We start from the raw sequence: 13,494 nt of genomic DNA on the forward strand, positions 1-13,494 counted from the left end.
TGGCCTGGCCTAACTGTAGTTTTGTGTCCCTCTAGCCTGTTTTCTAAATTTTTAGGGGTAGGTTTTTAGGTTGTTTTAATTTTTAACTATACTGTACAGCCTATTATTTAATCTGTTTTTATGGGTTTCTAAAAATATTTAATTTTTGTATATTGCTTTTACTGTGGTCTGTACACCGCCCAGAGTCCCTTTGGGGAGAGGGGGCGGTCTATAAATTTAATAAAATAATAAAAAAAAAATTGCATGTCAGAAGGTCACAAAAGTTGATCACATGACCCCAGGACCTTGCAATGGTCATATATATGGGGCTGTTACCAAGCGCCTGAATTTTGATCCCATGACCAAACTACTGTACTGCTGTAAAATGGCTTCTACTGTACAACACAGTGGAATTGCCATGGTAATGGCTTCACAGTACTCCACAAGGGGGCTCCCTCTGGTAAGGGGGAAAATCCAACATAAGAAATTACGTTTGGTCTGGGCATTTCCCCCCCTATAAATAAATACCTGGGCAACATCGGATTATCATCTAGTAATAAATGAAAGAAAGGACATCTCAAAGCTCAACGATCCTTTTAGAAGTTTGGAAACTAATCAAGGAGAGAATCAACCTGAAATTGAAGAGGAGCTTCCTAACAGTGAGGACAATTAACGAGGGAAACAGCTTGCTTTCAGAAGTTGTGGGTGTCCCATCTTTGGAAGCTTTTGAGAAAACACTGAATAACCACCTGTCTGAAAAGGTATGGGGACTCCTTGAGCTGAAGGTTGAACAAGAAGATCTCCAATCTTCTAGCTCTATTTTGATTACGTATCCTTGATATTATATACCGGACATTAATACAATCGAGCAAGTCCAGAGGTATTTCACGAGAAGAATACTCCACTCCCCTGCTCACAACAGAATGCCTTATGCAACCAGTCTTGAAATTTTGGCCTTGGACAACCTTGAATTACACTGCCTACGGTATAACCTAAGCATGGTACACAAAATTGTCTGCTACAACGTCCTACCTGTCAACGACTACTTCAGCTTCAACATGGGCAATAATACATGGGCAAACAATAGATACAAACTCAAGGTAAAGCATTCCAAACTCAATCGCAGAAAATACGACTTCAGCAACAGAGTGGTCAATGCCTGGAATGCTTTACCTGACTCCATTGTTACATCCTCAAACCCTCACAGCTTCAACCTTCAACTGTCTAGCGTGGACCTCACCCCTTTCCTAAGAGGCTGTGCATAAGGGGCTGTGCATAAGTGCACCAGTGTGCCTACTGTCCCTGTCCATTTATTTGTACTCATTTCATGTGCTCATGTCCATGTTTATACTTATACCTGTTATCTCGTACATGTTTGACAAACTAAATAAATAAAATAAATAAATGCCATGATTTCAGTGGGGGGGAAAGTGTTCAGGAGATACACGTAGCAGAAGGAGACCTAAATTAATCTCTGGATGCAAAAATAAAAATTCCAGATTTAGTTGGCACCCATCACCGCTTCCAACCAGTAGGAGGAGAAAAAGGGCCACCTGAATGAGTTATCACGATTTAGTTGAAAGGGAAGAGTTGGCTGTGATGCGTCCTTCAGCTTCTCCAGAAGGCTAAATTCCTACAATTTAAAAATAGGCTTAGAGGGCAAATCCCTGGCTTAAATTAAGCCTCCTCTATACCATTCATTCCCTTGCCTATGCTGCCACTATCCCTTCCTTAGGAACCCACAACAGTGCAGCTGGTGACTTCAGCAGTTCGGTGGTCTCGCCTCAAGGGGTTGGCCAGATGTTTTCCATCAGAAGCCAAGCAGTCACAGCTGCACTCGATTTGAGACGCTCCCTTTTTACATTTTCTTCCTCCCCCCCTCCTCAAACGTTACTGCAGATGGAACATTCCACAAAAGCTGGAGGGGGGTCTGGAGGGAAGGGAAACTCAGAGAAGCAGCTTGCCAACTTTGGAAGTGGATGGGATGGGGGGGGCGGTTTGAAGAAAAATCAGAAGCAAGCAAACTGCAGCGGTACTGTAAAATAGAATATAATTCTTTATTAGAATAGAATAGAATAGAATAGAATAGAATAGAATAGAATAGAATAGAATAACAGAGTTGGAAGGGACATTGGAGGTCTTCTAGTCCAACCCCCTGTCTAGGCAGGAAACCCTACAATACTTCAGACAAATGGTTATCCAACATCTTCTTAAAAACTTCCAGTGTTGGAAATTCACAACTTCTGGAGGCAAGTTGTTCCACTGGTTAATTGTTCTAGCTGTCTGGAAATATCTCCTTAGTTCTAAGTTGCTTCCCTCCTTGATTAGTTTCCACCCATTGCTTCTTGTCCTGCCCTCAGGTGCTTTGGAGAATAGTTTCAGTCCTTCTTCTTTGTGGCAACCCCTGAGATATTGGAACACTGCTATCATGTCTCCCCTAGTCCTTCTTTTCATTAAATTAGACATACCCAGTTCCTGCAACCATTCTTCATATGTTTTAGTCTCCATCCCCTAATCATCTTTGTTGCTCTTCTCTGCACTCTTTCTAGAGTCTCCACATCTTTTCTACATCGTGGTGACCAAAACTGAATGCAGTATTCCAAATGTGGTCTTACGAAGGCATTATAAAGTGGTATTAATCCTTCACATGATCTTGATTCAATCTCTCTGTTTATGCAGCCTAGAACTGTATTGGTTTTTTTTGGCAGCTGCTTCAAACTGCTGGCTCATATTTAAATGGTTGTCCACTAGGATTCCAAGATCCTTTTCACAGTTACTACTATTGAGCAAGCTACCACATATATTGTACCTGCGCATTTCGTTTTTCTTGCCTAAATGTAGAACCTTACTCTTTTCACCATTGAATTTCATTTTATTAGATAGTGCCCAATGTTCAAGTTTGTCAAGATCCTATATTGGCCAAGTGTGATTGGACACACAAGGAATTTGTCTTTGGTGCTTATGCTCTCAGTGTACGTAAAAAGACAAGATACATTCATCAAGAATCATAAGGTACAACACTTAATAATAGTCATAGGGCACAAATAAGCAATCAGGAAACAATCAATATCGATATAAATCATAAGGATACAAGCAACAAAGTTACAGTTCTGCAGTCATAAGTGGAAGGAGATGTGTGATAAGAATGATGAGAAGACTAATAGTAATAGTAATGCAGCTTTAGTGAATAGTTTGACCATGGTGAGGGAATTATTTGTTTAGCAGAGTGATGGTTTTTTTCAGAAAAAAAACTATTCTTGTGTCTAGTTGTTTTGGTGTGCAGTGCTCTATAGCGTCGTTTTGAAGGTAGGAGTTGAAACTATTTATGTCCAGGATGTGAAGGGTCTGTAAATATTTTCACAGCCCTTTTTTGACTCATGCAGTATACAGGTCCTCAATGGAAGGGAAGGAAAAAGTTTTCTTTAAAAAAAAACCTAAATAAAAACAAAAGAACAAGGAACAGAAACCTCAACAATGCAGGAATTGATCCTTTAAGGAAAAGCGAGTCTGGAATTGATCAGAAAAAGTACAGGAGTAAGAACTCTTTGTTGTTTGTTTCTGCCCAGGCTTTTCCATCTCTTCCACCACTTCTTTCTTTCTCTGCAGCTCGCGATCTTGTGACGTAGACAGATGGACGGAGAAAAGCAATACTGCAATTTAGGAATCCGAGCGTGGGAAAGGGCAGATTTCACATCCCGGGGATGTGGCCTTGAAGGGGAGATTGAAGCAGGCGCAGCCCGGGAACACAACATCTAAAAGGGAGGGTGAGGAGATAAATTGATCAAAGCCAAAAAAGATGCTATTTTCTTTCTCTCCAGTTCACCAGGGTGAAAAATAAGTTTAAAAAATCCGAAGGATTAAAGTGGACCGTGTTTATGTGTGAGGAAGAAAGATCTAACATTCTGAAGAGGTCATGATGGTCAAATCAGTCACTAGAAGTAGCAGACTGACAGAATAATAGAGTTGGAAGGGACCTTGGAGGTCATCTACTCCAACCCCCTGCTCACGGAGACTCTAGGGCCTATACCATTTCTGACAGATGGCAGTCCAGTCTTTACTTGAAATCTTCCAGGGATGAAGCTGCCACAACTTCTGAAGGCAAGCTGTTCCATTGGTTGATTGCTCTCACGGTCAGAAAATTTATCCTTATTTCCAGGCTGAATCTCTCCTTGTTCAGTTTCCATCCATTATTCCTTGTCTGGCCTAGTCTAACTTCCTGCTCAGGCAGAGATCCTATACACTATTTCAAATAATCGCTTCTTAAAATGTTCCAATGTTGGAGCACCCAAAACTTCTGAAGGAAAGCAGTTCCACTGATTTAATTGTTCTAACTGTCAGGAAGTTGCTTCTCTCTTTCATTAGTTTCCACCCATTGCTTCTTGTTCTACTCTCAGGTGCTTTGGAGAATAAGAATAATCCCCTCTTCTTTGTGGCATCCTCTGAGATATTGGAAGACTGCTATCATGCCACCTCTGGCCTTTCTTTTCATTACACTAGACACACCCAATTCAACACTACAATTCCCATCGTCCTATCCCATCCTAATGAGAAGGAAGGGCTCACTAGAGAAGAGTCTAATGCTGGGAAAGATTGAGGGCAAAAGAAGACAGAGAATGAGGTGGCTGGATGGAGTCATCGAAGCAACAGGCGTGAGTTTAAATGGACTCCAGAGGATGGTAGAGGACAGGAAGGCCTGGAGGAACGTTGTCCATGGGGTCGCGATGGGTTGGACATGACTTCGCAACTAACAACAACAATCCCATCCTGGTGGATGACAGGGGTTGTAGTCCAACACAACCAGAGGGACACGTGCGCCCCAAAGACATCAGGCTGAAAACCCAATTTTTCCATCTTTCTTTCTTCTCATTACGAGCTCAAGCTGGCCAAATATCTCCCACTCATTCCCATATTTAAAAGAAAAGTTTTCTGTAAGCTAAATATAGTGGGCATCTATTTCACAAGTTCTGGAGAGAGAGAGAGAGGAAAAAAATATATGTGACATTTGCGCTCGGTTTTGTTTTGTTGCTTTGTACACAGCAAGGGAAGTCTTTGAAGTGGGAATAGTTTTCGTCTTTGGGATTTCTGGATGAAGCTTTTCCAACGAGACTTCCCACCCCTTCCAATTCCTGTTCCCGCAAAAATTCTCCAAAAGTTCCTGACTTTGCTTTGCAGATTACTCCATGTCTGAAAATGTCATACCACACAGACGCACACATGTGCACAGAAATAAACAAACAACAAAGAACTGCCGGAGATTGGAAGTTGAAATGAAGAGCGATTCATGAAACATAAAACACTGAATACAAAAAAAAAAAAAATTCTCAGGACAAGCTAAAATTTCCCTTTGCACATATGTGCTAGTCGTTCCCGAATCTAGGGGGCAGTGCTCATTTCCATTTGAAAGCCGAAGAGCCAGCACTGTCCGAAGACATCTCCATGGTCATGTGGCCAGCATGATTAAACGCCGAAGACGCATGGAACGCTGTTACCTTCCCTCCAAAGGTGGTTCTTATTTTTCTACTTGCATTTGTACATGCTTTCGAAGTTGGCAGAAGCTGGGAAAAGTAACAGGAGCTCACTCTGTTACTTGGCGCTAGGGATTCGAACCGCTGAACTGCTGGCCTTTCTAATCACCAAGTTCAGTGTCTTAGCCACTGAGCCACTGTGTCCCTCTTCAGGACAGTAAGCTGTTGAATCACTCTTCTTGAAGGCAACACAGTTCGTAACATAAAAAAAAAATAGAATTGTAATTATGGGACCACTTCAGAAAGGCATCAGAATATGCTCAGGAAAAGTCTTGCTTTAAGTTCAAAGTTAGATGAAGACAAACAGAAAATTGTGTGCTTCTTTCCGGCTACTAAATAAACCCCAAACTGGAAGAGATGGGTACAATTTGCCAAAACTGAGAGAGAAATTTGTATCATTGACATTCTATTTTGATGTATGTGTGAAGGAAGGGCGAACATGTGAATGCAACTGAACTAAATACACTTGCATTTTATAGAGCACTAATTGATAACCCAGCATTGCCTGAGTATTTATTTATAGGGGGAAATTGTCCAGACCAAACATAATTTCCAATGTTGCATTTCCCTCCTTACCAGAGAGAGCCCCTTTCTGATGCACTGTGAAGCCGTTACTATGGAAACTCCAGTCCGCTGTACAGTAGAAGCCATTTTACAGCAATATGGTAGAAGCCATTTTAAGGCACAACAGGCTGTATTTTAACAGAACGCACACCCCAAAGGGTGTTAGGAAGTGGGTTGCTCCCAGTTCAGCCGGGTTCAGCCAAACTGGTAGTAGCAGTGGGGAGAGGCCCCGCGCACCCACCCATATGCTTCTGTGCATGCTATATGTATAGCAAGTTGGGCTACAGGGCCCATTGTTAGTGGCAATGTGTGTGATGGGACTTGAAATCTGACAATTCCTGGTAAATTCTACTTCTTTCAGCATAAAGTACTGTAGGAAGTTAGCACCTGTCCCTCTCTTAGAAGAATGAAATATTCTAGGAAATATTTAAAAGGCAGAATATTATGTTTCCGTGGATTAGAAAAGGAGAAACATGTTTTAAAGACAAAGCAGCTTCTGCAGCTCCCTGTCCCCCCTTCAGCTCCAGGGTGATGGGATTAAGACATGGCCCTCAGGACATGATAGGATTAGCCCTCTACCCATCTCACCACATGGCACCTGGGAAGATTACATCACCCAGCAAGGCTCAACCAAGCCTGGGACTCAGGACAGTTTACAGAGTTGCCCCTGCATGGCCCCATGGGAGTCTGACAACCAATCAGAATACAAACTCAAATTCAAAAGCCCAGAAAGTGTATAAAACTCAGGCACTCTCAGCATCTCTTCCCATTTTTTTTCCTTTACCCAACATCTTCAAGTCATATGATCTTGTCTACCATTAAAACCATCTTTCCAAACAGCAACCATTGTTTCCACTGTCTTTCTCCCCACTCGGAACTGAGCCCAGATCGACATTTCTTCCAACAATACCTACATAAGTCTAAGATATCTGGAGATTTGAACTGAACCTTTCTAGTTCAGTTGTATTGTTATGTTGTCCAAACTCAGCTACTGTATTTGGAAACCATTGTAGGAAGTCAAAACCCACCCCTCTCCTAGAAAAAATGAAATATCCTGGGAAATATTGAAAAGGCAGAATATTACATTAACTTAGATCAAAAACGGAGAAACATGTTTTAGGCAGGAAACAGACTCATTCTTAATAGCCTCCAGCTTTGTCAATAGGCCATTTAAAAAAAACCCTGAGCTTGTGTACTCTATATAACAAAAATAGGATTAGTCTTTTACAGAAACTCACCACATGGCATCTGGGAACTCAACCAAGCTTGGGACTCAAAAGACACACAACTTACAAAGTTAGCCAAGAATAGAGAATATAAAAAACCCAGGAATTCTCAGCAAGCCCTGCTTCTCCCCTCTTTTCTTCTTCACCCAACATCTAGAAGTATGTGATCCCCCTTTTCTGTTCAGGAACTCAAGCCATGTGATCCTTTAAACCAGTGATGGTGAACCTATGGCATGCGTGCCACAAGTGGCACGCGGAGCCATTTGTCAGGGCATGCAAGGCGCTGCCCTGTCAGCTGGCCAGTGCGCACCTTTTTAAAAGCTATTTTTCGCCTTCCCCAGGGTCCTGAGGCTTTATAGTAGCCTGGGGAGGGCGAAAAGAGCCCCCCTCTCCCCGGAAGCTTCAGGGACCGTCCGGAGGCTTCCCTGAAGCCTTCAGAGAGCTTAAAACGACCCTCCGAGCAATCCGGAAGTTCTGAGTTGCTCAGAGGGTCGTTTTAAGCGTTCCGAAGGCTTCAGGGACCGTCCAAAGGCTTCCCTGATGCCTTCGGAGTGCTTAAAACCACCCTCCGAGCAACCGGTTTGCTCGGAGGGTGGTTTTAAGCGTTACGAAGGCTTCAGGGAAGCCTCTGGACGGTCCCTGAAGCCTCCGGAGGGCCTCCGGGGGGGCAGGGGAGGCTCTTTTCGCCCTCCCCAGGCTCCTATAAAGCCTCTGGAGCCTGGGGAGGGCGAAAAAAGCATGTAAAATGGGAGGGGGGGTTTCATGCATTGTGCGCGCATGCACACTGGGGGGTCGCGCATTGCATTATGGGTGCGGCACGCCCGCACATGACCCCTCTGCGCTCCCCCCACTTGTGGCACGCGAGCCAAAAAAGGTTCGCCATCGCTGCTTTAAACAGTCTTTCCAAGCAGCCTCCATGTTTCCAGTGTCTTTTTCCCCACTTGGAACCGAAACCAGAAGGACATTTCTTCCAACACCATCATGCAAATGAATTCAATTGTAATCTTAAATGTGGCTGAGTAGAAGCCCTGATGAGGGACAATTTATTTTATTACTGTATTTTTCTTAGTATAAGACACACCTTCCCCCCCCCCCCAAAAAAGAGAGTGAAAATCTGGATGCATCTTATACATTGAATACAGCATTTTTGGCCTACCAAAACCCCACCCCCTTCACAAAATGGACATGCAGAGGGTTTGGGAAGCTTGCAAAGTCCTCCTGGGGGCTAGGGAGGGCAAAAATGAGCAAAAAATGGGCCGTTTTTGCCCCCTCATCCCCTAAGAGTACTCTACAAACCTCCCAAAGCCTCTGCGTGTCTTTTTTTTGGGGGGGCAAAAAAAGGCCTGTTTTTGGCTTGTTTTTGCCCCCCACTCCCCCAGGAGCACTCTACAAGCCTCCCAAAAGTCTGCATGCTCTGCCGAGGGTTTGGGAGGCCTGCAGATTGCAAAAACATTTTTTTTAAAATTTACTTCTTCAAAATCATGGTGCGTTTTATACTCGTGTGTGTCTTATAGTCTGAAAAATATGGTAATTTATATTCCGCCTCCTCTATTGGTAGATTTTCAAGTTATTCAAAGTTCCGAACATACCCAATATGCCTTCCTCCTCCTATTTGCCCCACAATAATAACCCTACGAGGTGAGTTGGACTAAGAGAGAGAGTGACTGGCCCAAGGTCAGAAGTTGGCTTTCATGGATATGATGAGAATAGAACTCACGGTCTCCAGTTTTCTAACTTGGTGCCTTAACTACTAAACCAAACTGGCTCTTTAATGTACTACTGATTATGATCAAAAGGCTGTCATGGCAGCTAATAAGAAACCAAGCTTATCATCTCATTCCTCAGTTACCTTCACCACAGGATGTCCTCCGGGGGTGGCTTTCACGGCACCCCTGCTGCCCTCCGTCTCATAGTGGGCCCGGTGATGGGTTCGAGGCTGCACTTCGATCTTCAGTTCATACTGCTCGTACTGACTGGGGAGAGGCCAGTCGAGAGGCGGAAGAGCAGAAGACCTGTTGAGGAATGAAGAAAAATAGAAAGGCATTTGAGGTTGACCTTGGTAGACCGTCTCTACAAGGTGGAACACGTGATTGTCAAATCAATGGGCTGGTAAAATGGGGCAGATTCAGGAAGCCAAAAGGCTGCCATTTCTGTGGTCAGATGAACCCTGTTCTGACCTAGGCTTCCCCAGAAGCATAAAGCCGAGTCCTCATCACAATGAAACCCCTTTTATTTAATTTACAGTGAATTCCTCTCCAGCAAAGTCTTTCCTGTCCCACAGTCTTTCAAGATAGTTCACCATTACCGACCTTTATCAGACTTGGAGAGTGGCCAAGCCAATATCTTTCAGACATTCCCGCAATACTTGGCAAGAATGCAGGAATGAACTAATTGTCTCTTGCAAACCCCCCTCCCCTTTCGCTCTTTTATTCCCTATGGGAGGCGCCATTCCCCGTCCATCTGTGGCCTTGCTCCCAAGTTGGCCCTTGTTCCTTAGCTGTTCCCTTCGTCTGGCAACTCTGTGCATGCGCACACTGGGAACAGGTTCCATCTGATAGCTGGCATATGGCTCTGGCCCCCTTTCTGCCTCCAACGCAGAGCCCTCCCCAGACTCCAGGACTGGCCCATGTTCCTCCCCAAACTCCTCACTGTCTGAATCTGCTGCCAGCTCCACTGGCTGCTGGCGGGTCACAACAATCCCAAGGAGATCAGAACTCTTTTCCCCCCAAACCTGATGACTTGTGTACCTGCTGAAAATTGAACCCAATCTCTTTTTGGCATAAAATATGGGTTTTACCACAAATCTAAGCCACAAACCAGCACAATAACATATTTCCTCCTCCAAATCATCACATCTGCAACTACTACAAGTCTTTAAACTTTTCCCCACCTCTAGGGTTCATAACTATTGGATTCAGAACATTTACTTCCTAGCTAATACAGGAAGAACATCTATTGCAAGTATTTCAACAGATTAACTGATTAACAGAGTTGGAAGGGACCTTGTAGGTCATCTAGTCCAACCCCTCCTCCGCCCAAGCAAGAGACCCTACACCATTTCTAAAAGATGGCAGTCCAGTATCTTCTTCAAAGTCTCAAGTGATGAAGCCACACAACTTCCGAAGGCAACTTCTGTTCCACTATTCTCCCTGTCAGAAAACGTCTCCTTATTTCCAGGTTGAATCTCTCCTTGTTCAGTTTCCATCCATTATTCCTTCTCTGGCCTTCAGGTGCCTTGGAAAATAGCTTGATTCCCTCCTCTCTGTGGCAGCCCCTCAATTATTGAAAGACTGCTATCATATCTTCCCTGGTCCTTCTCTTCACTAGACTAACCATGCTCAGTTCCTGCAACCGTTTATATTTAAATATTTAAAATATTGCCATCCCATTTCATCTAGAGAGGTATTTTAACTTAGTAGAAGGAAAATCCAATCATATTCCAACTTCCCTTAGAATAGGATAGGATAGGATAGGATAGGACAGGACAGAATTCTTTATTGGCCAAGTGTCATTGGACACACAAGAAATTTGTCTTTGGTACACATGCCCTCAGTGTACATAAAGAAAAATAAAATAGAATACATTCATCAAGAATCATAAAATACAACAGTTAGAGATAGTCACAGGTTACTAATAAGCAATCAAATCATACTAGGAACAAATAAAGCAATATAAATTGTAATATCAGATTTTCAGGGGAAGAAGAGATTTGCTCTTTAGCACTAAAGTTTATCAATCTTTTATTCGGTGACCACAATGCAAGTAATCCTCAACTTCCAACCAATTTGTTTAGTGACCATTTGAAGTTACCAGGGCACTGAAAAAAGTGAACGATGACTATTGTTCATACTTATGACCATTGCAGAAACTCCCATGGTCACATGATCAAATTTCAGATGCTTAATAATTGACTCATATTTGTGACTGTTGCAGTGTCATGTGATCACATTTCATGACCTTCTGATAAGACAACTCAATGGGGAAGCTGGATTCATTTTACAACCGTGTTACTGACATATAACAACTATAGTAATTCACTTAACAACTGTGACAAGAAAAGTCATAAAATGTGGCAAAACTCGTTTAGCAAATTTTGGGCTCAATTGTGGTTGTAAGTCAAGGATTACTTGTATTTATTTCTGGTCTTAGAACCTTGCATTCTGAGGATATACACAGGGATGCGATATCAGCCAGTTCAGACTAGTTTGGGTGAACCAGATGTTAATTTCACATCTGGTTCGCCGAACTGATAGTTCCAAGGACTGGCTGGCCCCACCCTCCCACCCTCCCAGGAGTCTTCATGTGGCCCATTTTGAGTGCCAGGTAAGTGCAGAACCTGCGCGGCCCTGGGAGAGCAAAAACCGGCCTCCCAGAAGTTCTGGAAGTCATTTTCACCCTCCCGGAGGCTCAACAAACTCCTCTGGAGCCTGGGAAGGCAAAAACACTCCCCCACCGTGATGCAGAAGGCCAAGTAGGCCACACCCACCATGGCCATACCCACCCCTGGGTATACTGCCTCAAACTATGGAGGCTTTATTGTAGCTCAGCAAGTTGTTCAATTCTGCTTGGCCATCATAGAATACCATACTGAATTCCGTATATTTATTTTACACTTATTTTCTATTTTGTAAAGGCAAATCTGGGCTCTTTTTCCAAATCAATTTCACAGTGTCATTTCAGCTTAAAGTGAAGGGAGAAAAGAGGGAGGGAAGTCCTCTTTGTGCTGCTGAATATTATACCTAGTTTTATGAACTTTCTCCACAGCAATTTTTTCTCATGTGGAAAATATTATTAGATTTCTAAAGTTAACAGTAGATCTTCTAATCTCTGGGATCATTTCAGAGAGCCTACTCTGTGTTGTTTTTGGTTTTATGGCATCCATTTTAAGATGGGACCTCAAAATGCTCAGTTCAGGGACTTAATGAAAAGTGACCCAACAATGTTGCCTTTTTCATATAAAAACAACAGTACTAGCAGATTATCCTTCACTACACAATTCAAAATCTCTCTCTCTCTCTCTATATATATATATATATATATATATATATATATATATATGTATGTATGTATGTATGTATGTATGTATATGTATATGTGTATATATGTGTATATATGTATATACCATATGTATGTATGTATGTATGTATGTATGTATGTATGTATGTGCGAAAACACTCACACAGGAATCATGAAATCTACAGAACCGTAAAGCCTACAAACTTGTAATTTTGCACATATGTTCCTCTTGGCTTCTCGGTGCTTGCTAAGAAAGGATTTTTTGAAATGGCCATTAGAACATTAGCATTTAGTATATTATTATTAACATGCTCTGATGCTAAGGAGTTAAACATTCTATTCCCCCTCCCCACTTGAAAAGAACTCTGTTCCAACTGCCAGTTGCCTCACATTCCGTTACCTCAATTCAAACTGTCAGATATTCCACTCCTCCACTCAGGAGAGGTCTGGTGCTCCTTACAGTATTAAACATCACTACCTCACCAAAATGACCACACCTTCCACCTGGGGAACTGTTTCCAAACTCAAGGTGGCGGAATGAGTTTCAATCATTCACAGCTACTGAGCCAACAGATTGTGAACCAAATTTCTCCTGCATAGTGTCCCAAACGACTTCTTACACTGGCCTCATCAATTCAAATGAATCTGTTCCTTCTACTATAACACCAGTTAAAGGGGAAAAAAGGGGGGGAAACGTATTTGTAAAAAGATTTACAAATATGATTAGGAAAACACAAGTAAGGGAAGCTAAAAAAAAGTATCTTCAAACCAGCTTCTGCTTCTGCCAGTTCGATCAGCGATGCACTTCAGGCACACGCACGCTTGATGCACGCTACGGGTGTATGCGCAGTAGTAAAAAAAATATTTCACTGCATGCCTGGAAGCAAAAAACAAGATAGCGCCGCCGATAGAACCAGTTCGGGGGCCTGGCAGGCTGAGTTACTACTTACTCGGCCAAACTGGTCCAAACTGATAGGAACCCACTTCTGCTTCAAACTCATCCCCAAGTCAGTAGAGGGGCTGTAAAAAAGAATGCAGCTAATATCCCCTATGTTAATCAGTCACAAAAGAAATCAATGCCTTGGACTAATAAGTATTTGTCTGGTTTACAATATGAACCTCAGTTTGATTACTCCAGGGACAAGGTTGTTGATCTCGGACCTGAGTTACCCTGTGCCTGGTGC

The 13,494-nt window shown here is 42.8% G+C and overlaps 1 protein-coding gene across 2 annotated transcripts in view; it reads right to left on the bottom strand.

The window, feature by feature from the left end:
- Window positions 1-13,494, bottom strand: part of NFATC4 (nuclear factor of activated T cells 4) — a 57,124-nt gene that overhangs the window by 15,403 nt on the left and 28,227 nt on the right. For both annotated transcript variants that reach the window (XM_081970034.1, XM_081970033.1), the window contains exon 3: window positions 9,144-9,306. In XM_081970034.1, the coding sequence (XP_081826160.1) occupies window positions 9,144-9,306 (163 nt within the window). The remainder of the gene's footprint in view (window positions 1-9,143; window positions 9,307-13,494) is intronic.

The sequence above is a fragment of the Natrix helvetica genome (genome assembly GCF_964273705.1).
Source record: "Natrix helvetica genome assembly, chromosome: Z".
Taxonomy (NCBI): domain Eukaryota; kingdom Metazoa; phylum Chordata; class Lepidosauria; order Squamata; family Natricidae; genus Natrix; species Natrix helvetica.